Source organism: Ursus americanus, chromosome 23 (genome assembly GCF_024610735.1).
Source record: "Ursus americanus isolate L20-20 chromosome 23, mUrsAme1.1.p, whole genome shotgun sequence".
Classification (NCBI taxonomy): domain Eukaryota; kingdom Metazoa; phylum Chordata; class Mammalia; order Carnivora; family Ursidae; genus Ursus; species Ursus americanus.
Genome location: NC_142149.1, coordinates 22,640,005 through 22,661,657, shown reverse-complemented (window position 1 = coordinate 22,661,657; position 21,653 = coordinate 22,640,005). Strand labels below are relative to the sequence as shown.

The following is a 21,653-nucleotide window of genomic DNA, read 5'->3' as shown; positions in this document are numbered from 1 at the left end:
TTAACCCCAGCAGTTACTTTTAAACCCAGCTATTTATAACTCTTGTTATTATTAGCTCTTATAAAACATTTAAGACATAGCTATAACCATAGACACCAGGCATTCATGTAAATCATAAATACAGGCATTTAAACTCCTGGATCACTGTCTCCTTAGAAATTAGTCTTCAATCACCCCCAATTTAATATTCCATTACTATGGAATTACTATTCCATTTACTATGAAAAGAATAGAAAGAGAACAACGGATAGAGATCTAGCCAAAGAATTACACATGTGCCTGAACAATAAATCCTAACTGGTTAGGAGGTAATCAGAGGTGAAATTAGATAAAATTTTCCTAAAATGGGGAGGGAGGAAGGCCAACTTATAAAGGCAGAAAGATTTACAAGTTTTCATTCAAAATCAGTGAAGAGGGGCGCCTGGGTGGCACAGCGGTTAAGCGTCTGCCTTCGGCTCAGGGCGTGATCCTGGCGTTATGGGATCGAGCCCCACATCAGGCTCCTCCGCTATGAGCCTGCTTCTTCCTCTCCCACTCCCCCTGCTTGTGTTCCCTCTCTCGCTGGCTGTCTCTATCTCTGTCGAATAAATAAATAAAATCTTAAAAAAAAAATCAATGAAGAGTATTTAGTTTAAATTTTGTGTATTGGTTATAAACACGATAATAGGGGATTTTTTTAAATGTATGGAACCACAGAAACAAAGAGAATAACAGAGGAAAAAGAAGCAGATAACAAATTTTGACAAATTTTTGGAATATAGGAAGCACATGAAGGAGTAGCATCCGATTAAGCAAGATGGACAACAACCTAAAATGTAGCTACACCCTGAAAGGCCTACAAACAGGACTAGCAATAGGTGAGCTGATTTACCACCAAATAACTCATAAGAGGCTCAGGACTTGGGAGTATCAGTCACAGTGACAGGTGGAGTTGAAGCATGGTGCTGGAAATTGGTGGGTTGGCTAAAAGCCTGAAATTATGGATATCGAGGTGCCCATGGCTTCTTCCTACCCTGAGCAGCCACATATGTCCTAAAAGAACAGTGTTATTCTCTGAAGAAAATGAGAGCAGACATGGGACTCGGGTATGCCAAAGACAGTGGCTGAGAAAGACGAGTCAAAGAGTAAAGTAGAAAGTTTGTAAAAGGAAAAACTGGACCCCCAATTTCTTTTTTCATATCCCATTTTGGAATGCTGTCAGCCAGGGAAAAATTTGAAAGGAGAACTTAGGAGAACCGAATAATATCTTAGGAGAAAAAACTTCTCTACAGTCCTCCCAGGTTTCATTGTGAAGGCCCCAACCTATTAGTCAGCTCCCAGTAGTGTGGCAATCTATGTTTAACAACCAGCAATCTGGGAGGAAGCGTGCCCTCACTTCTTGCATTTGCTGATGTGCATTGAAATGTCCATGGACAATTTCAATCTACCAACATGATGTCACTGAATGCAGAATTGGGGGATAGATGCACATTTAGCTTTTGCAAGCTGGTGTAAGCCAGCTCCAGCACACCGCTGACAGTTCCCCCATCTGGTCATTGTTTTGTGTCACCTGAAGTGAAGCTCACTGGTTGATTAATCTCTCCCCCATATACACGCACGAGCTTTTGTGCAAGCTCTAGTGCCTTGTTCTTTTTACAATTATTTATTATTATTTATATTATTATGTTTTGTTCTGAAACATGAACAAAGATACCAAATATTTGAGCAAAACCTCCAATACGAAAGAGTCTAAACAAGCAGAAAAACAGAACTTGAAAAACAGAGATACTGCAAGAAGCAGAAGAAAAACTCCCTCTTCCAGTGAATATACTTAGAGATATGAGATCTTTCATCCATAAAACAAGTATAAAAACATTTGAAGAACAAGAAAGAATTCTTAGAATTGAAAACAAGATAAGAGAAATTTAAAAGTCAATAACAGAATCAGGAGATAAAGAGTGAAAACTCTCTAAAAAATAATAACAGAAAAAAATTAAAGTTAGGAAATAAAATTAGAGAATTATCAAAAGATATTTACCATGTGATTAAAAAGAGCTGAGGGGGGGCACCTGGGTGGCACAGTGGTTAAGTGTCTGCCTTCGGCTCAGGGTGTGATCCCGGCGTTATGGGATTGAGTCCCACATCAGGCTCCTCTGCTATGAGCCTGCTTCTTCCTCTCCCACTCCCCCTGCTGTGTTCCCTCTCTCTCTGGCTGTCTCTATCTCTGTCAAATAAATAAATAAAATCTTAAAAAAAAAAAAAAACAGCTGAGGGAAGGGGTGCCTGACTAGCTCAGTTGGTAGAGCATGCAATTCTTAATCTCAGTGTCATGAGCTCAAGCCCCAAGTTGGGCATAGAGCTTACTTTAAAAAAAAAAAAAGGTAAGGAAAAAAAGAATGGATAAAAGGGAAACTTCCTATGAATGAAGAACAGAGTCTCTGAATTGATAGGTTTCATTCAGTGCCCCAGAATAATAGATGGGGGGAAAGTGCTTTAGACCAAGTCATATAATCTAGAATGTTCAAAACACTGGAGTTAAGGAGAGGATCCAAAAATGTAACACAAAGAATCATTAATCAAAATGACATCAGACTTTTTAAGAGCAATACTGGAAACTAAAATGCAGAAATGGACAAAGCAGAAATGCCTTGAAAATTCCAAGAAAAAAATGATTTCCAACCAAAGCTTTTATACCCAGTCAAGCTGTCATTCAGATGTGCAAGTGAAATATAGACATTTTCGGACATGTTAAAAGCTCAGAATTTTTATCTCCTGTGTACCAGAAAGCTCCTTCAGAAAAATAAAAGAACAAATAAATGAAAAGACATGTGATCCAGGATACAGGAGATCCAACACAAGAGAGACATGAAGGGAATTCCCAGATTGATGGTGAAGGAAAAATCCTAGGATAATGGCTCGACAGTACATGCCACTGCTATCATCCAGCAGGAAAATCATTTCCCCTCTCCTTTTATATGTGCTGGCCTTGACCAATAGAATGTAGTGGGAGTGATGCAGTTTCAGTTCCAGACCTACCCTTTGGAGGCCTGGAAGCTTCTGTCTCATTCTTTTGGAGCCCTGAGCCAAGAAGTTTGACTACATTGCTAGAGGCCAAAGTCCAGCCATAATTTGGCGTTCTCCATCTGTTGAATCAGAGGCAACATCTGTAAAGGAGAGTTGCCCCAAGTTAGTCTTACAAAACTTCCATGGGTTCAAAATCAAATGTGACCTTACAAAGACCACCAAGTGTGCAAGAAGGCCAATCCACTATGAGTGATAATCCGAAGAATCAACACATTTAGAGAACACTCCTATCACACCCTCCACAAACACTCTCCAGTATTATCTGGAATTGTCGAATACAAATACAGAATGGTTGTGTGTAGAATGTTTACAGAAATAAAGAATGCAGTTATAAGGGAAAACATGCAACAGGAAATCATCAGGATTACATAATTTGGAAAAAAATAGAACTCATAGAAATGCAAAGCATGGGGCACCTGGCTGGCTCAGTCAGAAGAGCATGCAACTCTTGATTTCAGGGTTGTGAGTTTGAGCCCCACGTTGAGTGTAGAGATTACTTAAAAATAATAGAATTTAAAAAACTAAAAAAAAAAATGCAAAGAATAACATTAAAAAAACATGGGGCGCCTGGGTGGCTCAGTCGTTAAGCGTCTGCCTTCGGCTCAGGGCGTGATCCTGGTGTTGTGGGATCGAGCCCCACATCAGGCTTCTCCGCTATGAGCCTGCTTCTTCCTCTCCCACTCCCCCTGCTTGTGTTCCCTCTCTCGCTGGCTCTCTCTCTCTCTGTCAAATAAATAAATAAAATCTTAAAAAAAAACATTAAAAAAACTTAATGGAAATGTAGCATATGACTATGAAAAATGCCTTGTAAACTGTGAAGAGAAATTTCGATGAGTGGGCTAATCAGCATATTAGATATTGTTGAAAGTAGTATTAAAGAGATATATCAGAAATTTATACAGAATGCAGCAAAGAGAAACAAGGAGAAAAAATATAAAAGAGTCGTGAGACATGCATAATAATAGATTGAGAATGTCTGCTATCCATCTGATTGGAGCCCCAAAGGGTGAAATTGGAGAGAATGGAAAGAAGTAATGTTTAAAGAAATAATGATTGGGAAATTTCAGAATTAATGAAAACCATGGATACACAGATTCAGGAAGTAAAACGTATCCCCAATATGATCAAGAAAAATAAGTTCATGCCTTGTCACATCATAGTGGTTCTGTTGCACATCAAATATAAGTAGAAGGTCTGGAAAGCGGAAAGAGAGGGGCAGACAACCTACAAAAGAATGACAATTAGAGTAGCAGCAGATTTCACAACAGAAGCCAAAAGATGGTGGAATAGTGTATATAAAATAAGAAAAAATTACTATCCGCTTAAAATCGTTTACTCAGCAAAATACTATCCAATAATGAGGGGGAAAATAATAATTTTTGTAAGAAATAAGCTTATGAGGAATTTACAAAGAGGCCATCTCTATAAGAAGTTATAAAGGATTTAGTTTAAGAAGTAGGAAAATGGGGGCGCCTGGGTAGCACCGTCGTTAAGCGTCTGCGTTCCACTCGGGGCATGATCCCGGCGTTGCCCGATCGAGCCCCACATCGGGCTCCTCCGCTGGGAGCCTGCTTCTTCCTCTCCCACTCCCCCTGCTTGTGTTCCCTCTCTCGCTGGCTGTCTCTCTGTTACATAAATAAATAGAATCTTAAAAAAAAAAAAAAAGAAGAAGAAGAAGAAGAAGTAGGAAAGTGGTCCCAGAAATAAAAAGAGGTAGAAAATGCAAAAAGGAATAATGAAGAAAGAGAATGGTGACATAAAGTCAAACCCAAGCCAACTACTGTATCAACAAAGTAATACAGGAGTATAATCTGTGGGGATTAAAAAAGAACTGAAGGGGTGCCTGGCTGGCTCAGTCAGTAGAGCATGCAATTGTTGATGTCAGGGTTGTGAGTTTGAGCCCCATGCTGGCGCTCAATTTACTTAAAAAAAAAAAAATATATATATATATATATAGAGAGAGAGAGAGAGAGAGAGAGAGAGAACTGAAATGTTCAAACTCAGTAAATCAAGAGAGAAAACAATAGTAAATCAGGAGAGGGAAGATAAGAGCTAATCTAAAATTGTTTTATTGACCAGAAGGTAAGGCAAAATATCATTCGACATTAAGATTTTGTTAGGTTAAAAGTACATATTAAGATGTACCGAGTAACCACTAACATAATAGAAATAAATTACAGAAATGCCAAACCAACATAAGGAGAAAGGGGAATAAATAAGGGAGAAATTAGCCCCCAAGAGGCAAGAAACTAGCACCTGAAGTTCTGGCCAGTGCAATAAAGTAGTGAGAAGAAGAAATTAGAAGCACACTGATTAGAAAGGAAGAGATAAAACTGTCATTATTTGAAATAATCTGATTGGCCATAAAGACAATGATGAATTTATAGCAAATCTCTAAAAAATCATAATAGTTTTAGCAAGGTGGCTGCGTCTCATGATCAGCATATAAAAAATCAGTCATAATAAACCATTTGAGGGGTGCCTGTCCGGCTCTGTCAATAGAGCATATGACTCTTGATCTTGGGGCGGTGCATTGGAGCCCCATGTTGGGTGTAGAGATTACTTTTAAGAAATTTAGAAAACATGCATTTTTAAAAGATACCTTTTATAGAGAAAAACACCTTACTACTTAAGAATAAATATAATAAAAGATACAAGATCTATCCATATAAATTGTAAAACTTCACTGAAGGACCTTAAGAATGACCTAAATAAATGAGGAAACACCCCATGTTCACGCATAGAAAGATAATATAAAGTTATATTCTAGTACTTTGTATTTTACCTTTTCAGTAAATGGTACATTTAATAGTGAATACATAACAGTCATGAACCTTTATGAGTCAAATAACAAAGCATATAAAACATATGTCCCCACACTTCTGGAAAATGTAAGGTGTATAAAGACCACCCCCTTCCCTTACATGCAATGAAGCAAACAACACCCATTTAAAAACAGTGGGGGGTGGGGCATCTAGCCGGCTCAGGCAGAAGAGCATGGAACTCTTGATCTCAGGGTCATGAGTTCAAGCCCCACATTGGGTGTTGTGTGTAGAGATTACTAAAAATAAAGGAATAAATCGGGGCGCCTGGGTGGCTCAGGGCGTGATCCCGGCGTTCTGGGATCGAGCCCCACATCAGGCTCCTCCGCTGGGAGCCTGCTTCTTCCTCTCCCACTCCCCCTGCTTGTGTTCCCTGTCTTGCTGGCTGTCTCTCTGTCAAATAAATAGATAAAATCTTTTTTAAAAAATTAAAAAAAAATAAATGAATAAATAAACATAAAACATAAAAATGAAAACAGTGGGGGAGAAGAGTACTGTGATCACCGACAACAGTTTCCAAAAAGGGAACTAGGGCCAATTTAATACCAATACCTAGTAAGTCCAGAGAGTGACAGCCACAGGGGTGGGGCCGGGGAGGAGTATCTGTACCCACAGAGCGCAGTATGACACAACTCCTAACGTCATTCACAAAATTTTGAGCTTCCAAATCCAAGGAGGATGGAACCCATTATGTCCTCTTATCTTTTGCTTCTTCTGACTAGAAGGTGATGAAAATGGCCTCTGGAGAGAGACCAAGAAAGGAGGGGATGTGACCTGTGATAGAAACGAAGTTTCCAAGCTCCAACAGAAGAGAGAGGACACCCCAGGGCCCAGGATGACCCCCCCCATTGGAATGGGGGATGCCCTGAGCTGGGGTGAGGAGTAATTCCAACCTCTGAACGGTTCCCATAAGCTCCTTTTTAAACCTTAGAGCGCTCTTTCAAGAAATAGCTTTTAATCGTGGAAAACAAACCAAAAAACCCCAACGTATCTCGAGTTCCGCGATCCGTTTGTTCATTTGAGGGTTTTTCAGTTTCTGGCGGTTTGCTTGATGAGGTTTTTAGTTTTGTATTATTAAATTCTGTAAACCAAATTCCATAGTTTTTATTAAGAAAAAGCATTTCAGGGGTGCCTGGGTGGCACAGCGGTTAAGCATCTGCCTTCGGCTCAGGGTGTGATCCCGGCGTTCTGGGATCAAGCCCCACATCAGGCTCCTCCGCTATGAGCCTGCTTCTTCCTCTCCCACTCCCCCTGCTTGTGTTCCCTCTCTCGCTGGCTGTCTCTAACCTGTCGAATAAATAAATAAAATCTTTAAAAAAAAAAAAAAGCATTTCAGGGGAGCCTGTCTGGCTCAGTCAGGGGAGCATGCAACTCTTGATTTCGGGGTTGTGAGTTCGAGCCCCACACTGGGTGTAAAGATTACTTAAAAATAAAATCTTTTTTAAAAAAAGCATTTTCCATATGATTCCGATGTTATAAAAACGTATTTCTGTCTATCTATTTAACCCATTTAACATTTAAGGATAGTGATGGGTGGTAAAATTTGGGAAAATTTACTGCTGTCTTTCCACTTTTCTGCTTTGCTTACATTCTTTAAAAGAAACAGGTGTCATTTTACAAACACCATTTAGTATGTGTGTAAAGAGAGAGAAAAAAACAGAGCTAGAGAATTACAACAACAGTAACGTACAGATTGGGTGCTTACTGTTTACCAGGCGCTGTTCTAAGCCCTTTACAGATGCTAGTGTGAATCATATGAAATTGCCAGTATTTGGCTGTTCTTGCCCGATGAAAACAGCAATTTCGTGGGATTCCACTTACATTTCCTCCTTTCATCTTTGACCATCCCTAAGAGGAAGACGGAGAACCAGAGCTGCTAGAAATGCAGAGAGAAATCAAGGCTGTTCCTCCGTGCAGAGCCCCCAGCCCCACCCGGCCGGGTCCTCTGGTCTTGCCCTCCCTGCCCTCCTCCACAGTCAGGCGCTACACAGACAGAGGGACTGTTCTCTGTCCCCAGATGCCTGAAGCGGTGGAATCAACCGTCGACCCGAGCGCCAGAGGTAGCACGTGCGGCCTCGCTTTAGCTCTGTTCGTCCCCTCCGCAAAGCCTCTCCGGATTTCTAGGAGGCTCCGGTTCTTGGGAACTTCAGCTGCTGCTGGAGAGAGAAGGTGCCCCTGGCAATTCCCAGGGGAGGCCCCATCCGCGCCCCCCTCCAGGGCACCAAAGCAGGACACATTCTACAGTTTCATGTTTATTTTCAGAAAGTGATGAAGACAAAAGAAATACATCCAGACATCACTCTCTGTACAATAAATAGCCTCCCCGGTCCAAAAAAATAATAATAAAAAAGAAAAAGAAACAAGCGCGCGTGCACACACACAACCACCCCCCACCCCAAGACGTTGCTTCTTGAGGTGTGCACCAACCCCCCCTTCCCAGCCCCTTCCTCGGGACCCCACTGGCTCCCAGCAGGTGGGGCCCAGGCCAGCCGCCCCAAAGTCACCGGAGTCCTCTTGTGTTGCTGGCCGGCCAGCTGGCGTCGAATCCACGGTATCTTTATTTTCACACACACAAACAGAACTGCCCGAAGTTCATTCTACGGCGGAAGACAGCCGAGTCTCCAGAGCCCAGCCTGCGCCCCCTGACCCCGACCCCACCCCACAGGAGAGAGGAAGCTCCTTTGTGTCCAAGACCTTCTTCTTTTCTCCAGCTGGGAACTCGCAGCCAGAAGCAGCACCAGGTAAATGACGGTAGTTAGGACAAAGGAAGGGGCAGGGGACACGCCTTTCAGGTGTCGTTGTGGGCCCGAAGCAGCCAGTGGACCCCAGAAGCCTTCTTGGCCCCCCTCTTCCTCAACCAACTACAAAAGGAGAAGGGACAGAGGGAGCTGGGGCCCCCCAGTCCCGAGTCGCAGGTCTGTGTTGCTTGGTGTCCTCCAACCTGATGACACTCTTTCTGTTGTGTCATCTGCTCAATTGGGAAAATAGCTATAAAACTGGCCTTCGCTTTCCTTATCAAAAGGAGAAGGGGCCCCAGCAGGGGAGGAGCTGTCGCCACTGGAAGGGTAAGGGGACACACGCCTCCTTTTAGAGTCTCCTTCACCCAGTCCCGAGTCACTGGACTCTGGCCGGATAGGGGTGATCTCAGTCCACACCGAAGGGGAGCCCTGGTCCTCTGGCCCCCGTCCCTCTGAAGCTCCAGGACCAGGTTCCATGGGCAGAGTCCGCATGGGGTGGAACCAGCTGCCTGGGCCCATCTTGGGAGGGTACTGGGGGGCCATCGGCCAGCCAGCTCCAGGTGCCAGGACGTCCTGGCCTCGGTAGTAGGACATGGTGGGTCCGGGGGCGGAGGGCAGGAATGCAGGCTTCATGCTGACTGCTCGGAGCTCGGCCTCATAGCTGTGGTCCCGGGGGGCCCCCAACCAATAAGACTGGGAAGCCACATCCTTGGCCTGCCCAGGAAGGTCGGGGTAGAAGCGGCTGGGAACGGGATACTGGTTGGGTAGGAGAGGAGAGTAGTGGTCTCCCCCAAGCAACTGACAGTTGGGTCCAGGCGGGGAGGGCACGCTGGCATCAACAGAGGCATACATCCTTAAAAAAAAAAAAAAAAAAAAAGAAGGCAAGAAAACAGGGGTCACGAACAGAACCAGTCACCTGTGAGCCTGTGTGTTGCACGCCCCTCCCTGGACCCTCTTTCCCTGGCCTCGCCGCCCTCCAAGCATCCATCCCACCTCTTCCCACCCCCAGGGGCAGAAAGGAGACATGCTGGGCGCACGTCTGAAGTCAAGTCTCCGGAGGAACCAAGAGGAGGTCCTTGATGAATGGAACCCAGCGGCACTTACGACTCAAAGTTCTCCCGGAATCCTTTGGCAAAAGGGTTATTATCAATTTTCAGCTGAGTAATCTAGAGAGAGGGGGGAAATAGAGGCACCTGAGTCCTGAGTCAGGGGCTAGGGAACTTCTGAATTTCCCACCGAGGAAGGCCGTGGGCCCCACTCTCCCCTCCTGCCCCTCGCAGCTCAGGCCGGCTCTCGGCCCTCACCTCCGCGTTCTGGTAGGCGGTCACGGCGATGAACTGGGTCTCTTGGAAGGTGAAGATGTGCGTGTTGGAAGCGTTGCAGGCCGCCTCCGGCTCCCCGTCGTTCACCTCGACAATGTGCAGCCGAGGCTGGTACTTATGGAGAGACTGGAGCACGATCATCTAAGAGAGAACCGGATGCTTGCGGGGGTCGAAGGGACCTCTACCCCCACCGTGGCTGGCCTGATGGCCCCGCTAGAAAGGGATCCTGAGGCCACCGTGTCTACTGCCCTGTCCTGCTACTGTGAACTTCCCCCAGGCCCCCTAGCTCCAGTCCCCAGCCTCTCCAGGGCACCAGCTCTGCCCTCTTGCCCCGTCTCCTACCCCCCAGATGTGCATTGTGACCAAGGGATGAGCACAAGCAGCCCGTTTCAGGGATGGGGCTCTGTTAACAGTATTGCTCAACTCAGAGAGACTCTGCATCCATTCTGGGGGCCACTGGCACCAACTCCATGCCCAGCACGGTGCACAGGTGATGGCAGCCTGGGGTCCGGCAAAGAAACCCCCAGGGCTGCCTTGGCCCGTGTCCTCCTGAATGCCACCCCACCTCTGTCCCTGAGATTTAGCTCCCTCCCACCTTATCCTCCCCCCTCCCCAGGCGTGTGGAAAAGAATGAGCCAGAGAGAAAGAAAAGTGACTTTTACAGAACAGAATCAACCAGAAGGGGTGGAGGATGGCAAGGAGTCCCACCTGGGTCACATTGTTAGACGCCCCTTTGTTGTTCGTGAGCTTTAGTTTCCCAAATGACACTTCCTGGCGCATCCAGTGAGCTCCAGTATTGGGGGAATCTGGGTGGACGTAGAGGCGGTTTCCTGCGGACAGTTAACCTCTTTGGCACGGAGCCCCCGGGGACCAGACCCCCAGGCGAAGTGGGGCTTCTTTGCCTCTTCTGAGGCCGATGTCAAAAAAGGCTGCAGGGGGAGGACCAGATGGGGCAGGACAAGGGGAGATGTGGGCAGAGGACTGAGCAGAGGACAGGCTAACGTGGAATAGAGAAGAGAGGACAAACAGAATGGGAGTGAGAAGTGGGAGGGGATAAGGGTGGGATGGGGAATTAAATCTCAGGTGTAGGGGGGCAAGGGCTTGGGGGTTCCTCCTGGATCCACCAGGGGGCGCCCAGTCCCGGATAAAAAGAGTGCCCACCGCTACCCAGGGCGCTCCTACCTGGCATGCTGCCCTCAGCCTTTCCGCACTGCACCCACTTGCCGCTCTGATACCGCCAGTGGTGCTGGTCCACCAAGACCACGTCCACGAACATCCGGTAATGGCTGGTGGGCTCCAGCCCCGCCACAGTAAATGACAAGAATGGGAACATCCGCCTGGGGAGAGCAGAGAGACCCACCGACAACCGTCAGCCCCCAGCCTCGCAGACGGCCACCCCTGCACAAAGGCTTTGGGTCATGTGCTGGAGTCGGCTTCCATCCCGCCAGAGAACCGACTGGAAATGACCAGGAAGTGTGCCAGCCAGTTGTTACATACCTCCATAGTTCAAAATTAAATTATATAAACTTACAATTAAATACATTGCATCATAAGCCAAGGTCATAAATACTCAAAAATCACCACTTCTCAGTTCGGTTACTGCATTTCACTGTTATCACTGCTCTTGAAGTGACTTACATCTCTTGTTCCTGCAGGACGGAAATACTAGACAGCTGCACGACTGCCCAGCTCTTCCCGACTCTGCAGTCAGTGAGGCCGCGTGCACGGCTCGAAATCAGCCGTCACAGGAGCATTTACACCACGGAAGTCAGCCAACACGGTGAATCGGGGCTTTTTCAATGTTTTTCTTTCAGAGCGTCTGTTGCTAGACGTTAGCTGCGCGCCACTGTCCCTAACCTTAGTTTGCTTCCTAGTGGGGAGCAAAGCCACCAGCCAGCCCCCCACAGCCACTTCCCAGGAGGCCTCATGCCTCAGTCCCCCAAGCCCTGGTGTGGTCTCAGGCCCCAACCCATCCTCTCCACTGCGGCCCTCACTGTTCCAACACGCTCCCAGCCCTACGGCGCCCAGGCTCTCCCTGCCCCATTCTCCTGGGCCTGATGTCTACAGTATGGCCCTGCCCCAGGCCCTGAGCCTTCAGAGAAGTACCTAAAATCCCAGATGGAGCTTTCCATCCACCCAAAAAAGAACTCTATTAAGCACAACCCTCACACTCAAAGTCCTGTTTCCTGGGAAAAGTGGAGGAAGTTGATGTTGGGATGCTGCATTCTCTTCCACTGTGCCAGAGTCATGATTCAGAGAAGGAAGCACTGCCCCCACCACAACCATCTCTGCCATTTCCACCATCGCCACCCCCACCGGCCCCATCACTACAACCACCCCTTCCACCAACACCCCCATCACCACCATCACTACGATCGCCATCACCACCCCCACTGGCCCCATCACTACAACAATCATCACCACCAACACCCCCATCACCACCATCACTACGACCGCCATCACCACCCCCACCGGCCCCATCACCACCACCTCCACCAACACCCCCATCACCACCATCACTATGACCACCGTCTCCACCGTCACCACCACCTCCACCACCATCACTTACAACCACACCTCTGCCATCACTGTCCCCATCACCAAACCATCCACTCCATTATCACCATCACTACGATGATCCCCTCCACCATTACTACCACTATTACAATCACCATCTCTACTAGCACCAGTCCCATCACCAAGTCCAATGGCCAAGCTTTTCTCTTCTAACCCAAGCAAGAAGAGCAGAATTTTCAGAATGGCAGAATCAAACCCTCGTCAGAACGACCTTGCATTCCCACACCCCTCTCCTCTCCTCCTACAACAAGTCATGCCGGATGGGCAGAAAGACACCAGTCCATGAGTCAGGAAACCTGGAGGAGGGAGAGTTCCAGAAGCCTGGGAACACTTTTGGGTGCACCCTAGTCCCCAGAAGATCCCAGAGCAACACCCTTAATAATCTTGGGAAGGTCTCCCCACATTCCTGTCTTCTTCAGACTCTCCTATGCCGAGGGGAAAAAAAAAGAGAGAGAGAGACTTACTGGCCCCATCCCCTAGAATAAGTAATCCCCCAACCAAACCTCAGTTTCTTCACCCACAAATGGAGACCATAACTCCTATCCATTTTTCCTCTGAGAGCTGTGAAGAAGTTTGAAAGATGTGAAACTCAGCTCATCCGGTCCCTCCTCCACCCCATCCTTTCGCAGCCCAGAGCGAGCAAAGCCTGCTGGTCCCCCGGAAGGACCCCAAGCAAGAGTCCGGATCTCTAGCCCTAGGCTCCGGGTCCCAGAGGCTCAGCAGGCCAGCTGACATGAGAAACCAAAGGTTAGGGATGAGATCTTGAACAATGAAGGCAGAGACAATATTTTCATCCCATCTCTACCCACCAGCTCATTGTATGACAGCGGTCAGGCTTGCCCTCGTTTTCTGGACTATAACCGGTTCCTATCCACCTTGTAGGACTAAAGGAAGAGAAGGACTATATTCACTGGGCCTCGACTTAGCAGCTGCCAGTTCACCTGAAATGTAAAACGTTATTTCCAATTTTATACTTGAAGAAACCGAGGATCGGAGAGCCTAGCAGATGGCTCTTTGGTGAGAGAGCAGAGTCGGGGGTCTCCCAGGTTGTGCGTCCATCCCTCCACCCCGCTTATCTCTGCTGGAGGGAAATGCAGGAGACTCCGGAAGAGGATGGGGGAAAGGGAGACGAGAAGGGACGTCTCATTTCATCCTAAAAGTCTAGAATCTCCACCAGCTGGAATCCCAAAATAGCCCCTGATTTACATGACACTTTGCTGGGAAGGAACAGGGTCAGGTGCCAACCTAAGCTCTCTCCAAAAGGACCACTCACCGTTCTGCCCTCAGACGACAGGGCCCACAACTCTAAAGTCCTCGGCTGCTGCTCAGGGCTTGAAATGATTCGCAGGGCCCTCCCCCCCCCCATCCTGAGCACCTCGGAGAGGCTCCAACGCACCATCATGACGTACGAAGTACAAGGAGGGAGTTTTTGTGTCAGTCGTGTTGGCAAGATGTTTTAAAACTGATCTCGAATGCTGATGAGCGCGTGGGAAAGTGGGTCCTCTCGCACACGCTTCGTGGGCATGTAAATTAGCAGCGCTTTTTAGGAAGCTGTTCCAGAGTGCCTAGGACCTCCGGAAATGCAAACGGCGCTCAGGGTCCTGGATCTCCTCCTCCCACCAGCCTCAGACCCAACTCAGTGGAAATCACACAGCCACTAGCCAACGGGCCAACAGAAAGGAAAGCTGTTTCCACCTGCCCCAAGAGAAATGAAGCCAGTGAGTCCAAATTAAAGCAGGCTTAAAGCCCCTCCCCTCAGCAAGAAAATAAAATTGTTTTAAAGATCTAAAAAGTTCTCGGAGTCGAGAATGTAGGGAAGGCCACAATGGCTGTGAGGCCAGTGATTGAGGATCAGGCGGCACTGAAACTGTTTTCTCCACCGCTAAATTAATACACACACACACACACACATGCAAATTGAGCTACTTAACAACAGAGCTACCCAAAGTTATCTTAATTATAATAATCAACTAATCACACCCAGAAAAGTGGGGATTGCCAGCAATGAATGCACACCCACACACCCACACGCACAGACACCCGCCTCTCTCTTCCTCTGCTGAGAATGTCTACCATCAACTGTTCTATGCACACCGACACACTCCCAGTACACACAGTGCCACACAGAAACACAGCCCAGGTCCGGGGTGGGCGCGCGAAACTCCACAAATACACAAACTTGAACTCCAACCCTTCCCCCTGGCCAGTCCAACATTTTATCTCACTTTCCCCTCCCCGCCGCATCTGAGCTGCCCGGGTCAGTCTCTGGCCCTGGGAAATGCCCCCCAGGCCCCCCGCCGCACCCTGTTGCTGCCCATGGAGGAGAGAGTGACTGTGTCACTTGTCCATACTGAGGAATGGGTCTAGGGTGGGTGGGAGAGGAAGGATCTGGGAGGGAGTGAGTCAGCCCAAGGCAAAAGGCCGTGCGGCTGTGGGTGGGCCTGGACTGGAAGGATTTTTCAAAAAGGAAGAAGGCCGTGGGTGATGTGGTGGTGACTGGCAGGTCACTGGAGCCCACGGAGGGGCAGGCCAACCCTCCACACAGGAGAGAAAGGGTGCTGTTCTCTGCGCCCAAGCCTTGCTCTTCAGAAGCCAGTAGTGGAAGGAAATGGCCGCCGAGTTCCCAGATCACTGGAGCCCAAGCTCAGGGACCCAGGCGATGGGGCTGGTGGGACTGAATTGGGGGCAGTGTTCTCTGTCCCCCCACCCCACCATGGGGCCCCTGAGGTCTGATTCAAGGGGAGGCATCAAAGAAAATGGTGAGGGGCCACTGCCCCCTTCCAACAGGGACCTCACAGTGTCCGACCCACGCAGTCCCTCGGGATGGACAGAAAGTGAGAGGATTATCACACACACAGGCACGCGAGCACACGCAATTACGAAATGATCAGGGAAATTTGGTGATATTTTTGAATTTCTTCTCAGGTATGTTAATGCTGTTGTGTTTACTTTTAAAAAGCCATTTTTAGAACTTTACATTGGAAACCGGGGATGCACTGTATGGTGACTAACATAATATAATAAAAAAACATTAAAAAAAAAAGCCATTTTTAGGGGCGCCTGGGTGGCTCAGTCGTTAAGCCTCTGCCTTCTGCTCAGGTCATGATCTCAGGGTCCTGGGATCGAGCCCCGCATCGGGCTCCTCTGCTGGGAGCCTGGTTCTTCCTCTCCCACTCCCCCTGCTTGTGTTCTCTCTCTCGCTGTCTCTCTCTGTCAAATAAATAAATAAAATGTCCAAAAAAAAAAAGCCATTTTTAGGGGCGCCTCGGTGGCTCTGTCAGTTGAGCGTCCAACTCTTGATTTTGGCTCAGGTCATGATCTCGGAGTCATGAGATGGAGCCCAGCGTCAAGCTCCGTGCTGGGTGTGGAGCCTGCTTAGGATTCTCTCTCTCTCCCCCTCCCCGCAATAAATAAATAAATACGTAAATAAATAAATAAATTTTTAAAAAGCCAAATTTAAAGGTGCATAGAGAAATTTTAAGGATGAAAGAATATAATGCCTAGATTTACTTACTAAATACTTAACGCCATCACTAACATAATTGCAGACTGGGGGTGGGAGGCGGAAGCGAGGTGAAGATAAAGAAGAAACAAGACTGGACCAGCGGTAACAACTGTTGAAACTGGGTGATGGGTGGGTGGAGGTTTTTCCTGTACTTTTGTATATATTGGAATTTTTCATAATAAAAGAAAGTAGGTTTATGGATCTAAAAGGGAGACAACAAGACTTGTCAAGAGAAAATTATTCAGCAAGAACATAAAGGGAAGAAGGAAGCCACAAGGGTAGTGACGGTGACCTCGCAGGGACGCATCCCCTGAGACACCCCCTTCCCAGCCTTCAGGCAGCCCACAGCCAGCCCCGCACCCACCGGCTCCAATGCTGGCCGATGCTGTGTCCACCCCGCCCCTCGAGACTGGAAGGGCAGGGGCCTGGCAGCAGGTGGCAGGGAGACCTGGGCCAGGCCCCAGGGTGGGAGGGCTTCCTGCGCACCCGAGAGTAGAGGCCCAAGTTCAGGTCTGCTGTGTGGCCAAGGGCAAGCCACCAGCCGTCCCCTAGCTGTGAATGGGGAGACCTCTTGGCCTACGTAGCACGCAGTGAAAGAATGGAAGTGAAAGCACTCTGAACGCATCAAGGCCTCTGGACAGTGTAGGTGGCTGTTTTTCCTCCCGGCAGAGACGGGCTGGAGAAAGAAACCCAGGCAGATACCATCTGGGTTCGGGTGCCCGTTCTGCCAGCGACAGGTGGGCTGTGTAACCTCAGAAGAGTCTCTTCCTGTCTCTGAGCCCATTTCCCTGTCTGTGCAGGAAGGGGCCTGGATAGGATCTTCTGGGTCCCCTGTCCAGACTTGACAGGACTAGAAGCCTGGGCTGTGCCTGGGAGCACTCAGAGGGGACTGGGGTTGGGGGACGAAGAGAGGAATTCTCAGAAAGCTTAGGGGATAAAGGCCACACCTTAAAAGAAAATGTCAACTTTCCTGGGCTCATCCCAGAGAAGGAAGAACAGCTCAGCAACTTGAAGCTTTTTTAGGTGGACAGGTCCCTCAACCCCACGCTACCCCACAGAAATCACTGGAAAGGAAGAATGTCCTAGCAATGCCTAGATTGAATGCCAACCCCCCCTGGGGCCAGCATGGACTCTCCCCTCCCCCTCCCCAGGCCCCACACCGGGTATCTGCCCTTTGACACCTCCTTGCTGTCCTGATGACACAGCCCTTCCATACAGAGGTCCTCCCTGGTCCCCAGACGGAGCAGCTCCCCACAAGGAAAGATGGGGGTACACTCTCACATGCCAGACCCAGGCAGGGCGCACTCAGCATTGCTTACTAAACAAATACCAGGGGCAAGTTTCTCTTCCTTTCCCCACGCAGGAGGCTCTCTCCGGAAGCAGCACCCTCGGCCCCAAACCCTACCCTGCATGCCCTGGGCTCAGGGGACCCTGAGCCATGGAGCCATGGGTTCCCCAGGCTGAATCTTACAGATACTGGAAAGTATCTGGCCAGGGGTGAGGCAGACTTTCAGGGGACAGACCTGGGAGGGAGCAGAGGGGGACTGGCTGGGGCGCTGGGACCTATAGGTTAGCTTCACCTGCTCAGGCCCATGGGCATGTGTGCTCTCCGGCAGGGCCTGTGCCTGGATCTGCGCCCCCCCCACACTTTACCCCCCCCCCAAAACACACTCACACCAGACATATGATCTCAAAGTACTACCGGAAAGGAAACTTGGCGACTGCTACTCCATGTCACCAAATCCCAGGCTTACCCACCTCCCAAAACTGACCTGTGCACAACAGCAGCAAAGAGACTAGGAGAGGTGGGCGGGGGGGGGGGGGGGGGGGAGGAGGACGGGGGGGGGGGGAGGAGAGGTGGGGGGGTTGCACTGGGTTATTGTTGGGGGCACCTAGACCCTGCCCTCTCCTCCATTTCCCCACGCATAGGGGCTAAGAGGGGTCCTGCCCTATCAAATCCAAAACACAGTCCCCCTCTGTCCCCTGAGACCCCCATTGAGGTAGAGAGTGGGGCAAGGGCACACCCCGATTCTGGGTGAAACCACAGGTACCCTCCCCCTAAACCACGATGACTTCTCATTGCACCCACTCTCCTCCAGCTCCCTTCTGAATTCTGCCTGTTGGTGGTGATGTCCTGGGAGAAAACAACCGCCAGAACTTTCTTGTCCTCGCTACAACTCCGTCCCCGCGTCCCCCAAAGCCTTAGCCAGACCGTGAGGGGCGCGGAGACACTAGCAAAGTCTAGGCAGGAGAGAAAAACCACGTCCGCGGCTTCCAGCCGCCCGCCCTGCCGGCGCGTCTCACTCACCGGCCCTGCTTCGTGATGATCATCTCGGTCTGGTGCTGGTTGAACTTGGACCACAACAGGTGGTTGTTGAGCGCGACTTTCAGCTTCCCGGACACCTCCAGCCCCGCCGGCAGCGCGTAGTCCTCGCGCGGCCCCGGGTAGAGTCCCGAGCGCGGGTCCGGGGCCGCGTAGCCGTCCCCGGGCTGGTAGCCCTCGGCGCCGGCCGTCGGCGGGAAGGGCTCGCCCACCCCGGGGAAGCCGGCGGCCTGGGGCCGGGGCGGGTAGGCGTAGGCTCCGAGGAAGCGGCCGGGCGGAGCGGGCACCAGGGCGCCGCCGGCGTAGGGCGCCCCCAGGCTGGCGCCCCCGCGACGGTCGGCCGCGTCCTGGGCGCCGGGCTCCGGGTAAAAGTAGCGGTTCTGCGGGTCGGCGCCAGGCGCCCGGCCCTCGTCGCTCGCCGGCATCGGCTCGGTGCCCGTCAGCATGTCTCCGCAGCCCCGCGCCACGATGCCCATCCGGGGCGGGCTGGCACCTTCCCGCGGCCGTCGGACACCGGCCCCTCTCCGCGCGCGGGGCAGGCGCGGGGGGTCGCGGGGGGCGGGCGGATGGGGCGGCGCCCCGGGGGCGGGGGCGCGGGGGTGGCCCCCACCGGAGCCCGGCCTCGGACGCCTGGGTCCTGCGCCCGCGTTTGGCGGGCGCGCAGCAGCTCCCGGGCTCCCTCTCCAGCGGGCCGCTGTCACCAGCGTCGCGGCGCCTTTGCTGTGGCTTTATGAAGCTCTCCGGGCTCCCCCCACCCCACCACCTCGGCGCCGCCCCGCCTCACCCCGCCCCCTCGTGGCTAATACTCTGCAAATTCTATGCAGTCGCCGCCGAGGACTGGAGGCCCCCGCGGTGTGGCGAGTCCCCGCGCGCCGCGAAGTTCGCGCTGAAAGACTGCCTTCTGGAAGAGTCCACCCATCCACCTGAAATGCCAGCCTGTGTCTCTCCTCTGGACCCTCGTGGAAATTCCACCCATCCTTCAAGTCTCAGCTCAAAGGTCCCCTCTTACAGGAAGCCTTCTGTGACGGCGATGGCCCGGATGGGACTCACAGGGCCTTCTGGCAGCACTCGCAGCTCCGACCAACTGGCAGGGTCTGCACTCACTCCGAGCTGCTCAGACCTCGAACATTCAAGAGATCCTCGGATGCCCACCGTGCCCCCAGGCTCTGTGCTGAGCGGCTTTGCCTGAAGTGTTTGTGGTCCTGCTGCGGGCCAGAGACCCAGCTGGGCTGCGTCCTATGCATCGCGTTCCCGCAGCCCCTAGACAGACCTGGCCGCTGGTGGGCATCGCGCGGAGATCCTTGCAGCTGCAGATTTGCAGGGCCCTAAGCGGGGCAGGGGCAGCGAAGGCTCTGGAAGCAACCCTGACCTGCCGCTGCTTAGAGTCTTGGCCCTGGCTCTGCCTGTCACTCAGGTATGTGGGGCCTGGGCAAGCCACTTCCCTTGCCTGGAAGTCAGCCTCCCGTGCCCCATCCCTAGAAGGGGGAAACACACTGATCCACTTTCCCAAGGGGCTGTGAGCCTCACCTGAGAGGGTGGCTGGAGCAGGGCTCACCCCCGAGGGAAAGCTGCCCGGAGCAGATCCAGAGCAGGAAGGACAGGACAGGAAGGACACCCACTTGTTCTGGGGGGCTGCCTGCGGGATGGGGCCACCAGACCAGAGCTTTTCTCTATTTTCCTTTCCTGTTGACTAACACAGAGTCTTCTTATGATGAAAACAGTCCCCCCCCCCCAAGCTGAAAAATAGCATCTTTGGGAGTTTTCCTGCATATAAAGATAAAACATACTCATAAAAAATTTAAGCAGTTAAAGTAAAAATGGGACTGTATAAACCACACCAAATTCCACCCCCCAGAGGCAAACAGGATTAACCTTTGGTGAGTACCCCTCCAGACATCACTCCCTGCACACACACACACACACACACACACACACACACACAATTTTGTATCAACACCACACGTGCTGCTTTGTAATGTGTATTTTTTTTTTCACTCAACAAGGTGTCATGGAATTTTTTACATGTCAATATACAGATAAAGATTTACATTTTTAAGAGTGTTTTTGAAAAATACTTTCACATTTTCATCGTGTTAAAGGTTAACCTTCTCCTCACCGCACTCTCCCTCCCAGACCTCCTCACTTCTCCCCTGGGGGCTGGCCCCATCTCCCATCTCCGTCCCAGCCCAACAGGGCTTCACCCTTAGGGGTCTGCGGGGACTCTCTGCTCCCAACTAGAGCTGAACCGAGAGGCAGGTTGGCAGGGGAAGGCGAAGCTGGGAACCCCAGGAGGCGGGCATGACCCGGGGAGGGTGGGGGAAGAGAGAATCAGCAAACCCCCTGAGGACGGGGACCAGCTACGCACAGCACCAGAACTGGGGACTGGCCCCTCCCAGCGCTTTACCCACCATTTACCCCGTGCCTTAGGGAGGTGGGAAGTCTCTGCCGGCTGTTCCAAGTGAGGCAGCATGGCCTGAAAGAGATGGTGACCTTAGGACCCTTGGCTACTTTTTGAGAAACATGAGAGATTTCAGTATGACTCCCCTGAATGACTAATTTTCCCAGGAGACTTGAATGCTGACATCTCTTTGGGGGGACATTTTTGCTAAGTACTTGGCTGTGGAAGGCCAAATGGAGTCTTGTTCCTCCCTCTCTCCCCCTCCTCTTTTCCACATTAATCTTCAGGTCAAGAGATCCAGCCATCATCCCCCTGTCTCTGAACAGGATGACCTGAACTCCCACCCAGGTTTCCGGGGCAGGAGGGATTATGAGCCTCAGAATCAGGTGGACTTGGGGACATGTCCCTGGAGGAAGAGAGTGGCTGGGGGCAGTCTGTCTGGAACCTGAGGGGCTGTTAGGGGGCCATCAACCCCAGATTCCTCACCCCCTCACTCTAATTTCTTCCACCCAAAAAAGAAAGTGCCTGTGAAAAGCGGGGGTTGAATGGCCCTAGCGTCACCACTGCCAGTCCCGCCCCTCCGCCAGCTTGGGTGAGAAGAAGAACCCTAGCAATGACACCTCCTCCTTCTGTTGCCACCTCACCCTCTTCCCAGGCCCCAGGGCTGGAGAGGTGGGGAAGGAGGAGCAGGAGACCAGGCCCCCTGGGATCCCCTCCCTTCCCCATCCCTGCCCCTCCCGGCCCCTCTCCCATCCCATTGACCTGCTGAGCGTCCAGAAGGCCGGTCCACCAGTAGAAGCTACACAGGGTGTGTGTCTAGGAGTTGAGAGGCATGGTTTCCAACATGTCACATGTTATGACACAAACTGGATGGCGAATATGGGAAACCGAATGACCCGTCAAAC

At 50.6% G+C, this 21,653-nt stretch overlaps 1 protein-coding gene across 1 annotated transcript; it reads right to left on the bottom strand.

Moving 5' to 3' along the window:
* Nucleotides 1-8,145: 8,145 nt before the first annotated feature.
* TBX21 (T-box transcription factor 21) lies at nucleotides 8,146-21,310 on the bottom strand. The gene is made up of 6 exons (XM_045813743.2): nucleotides 18,336-21,310; nucleotides 11,128-11,282; nucleotides 10,654-10,775; nucleotides 9,928-10,086; nucleotides 9,728-9,789; nucleotides 8,146-9,476 (listed from the first exon to the last, which is right to left on the bottom strand). Exons 1-6 carry the CDS (start codon nucleotides 18,824-18,826, stop codon nucleotides 8,858-8,860), a joined length of 1,608 nt encoding a protein of 535 aa, XP_045669699.2. The 5' UTR covers nucleotides 18,827-21,310; the 3' UTR covers nucleotides 8,146-8,857.
* Nucleotides 21,311-21,653: the final 343 nt, after the last annotated feature.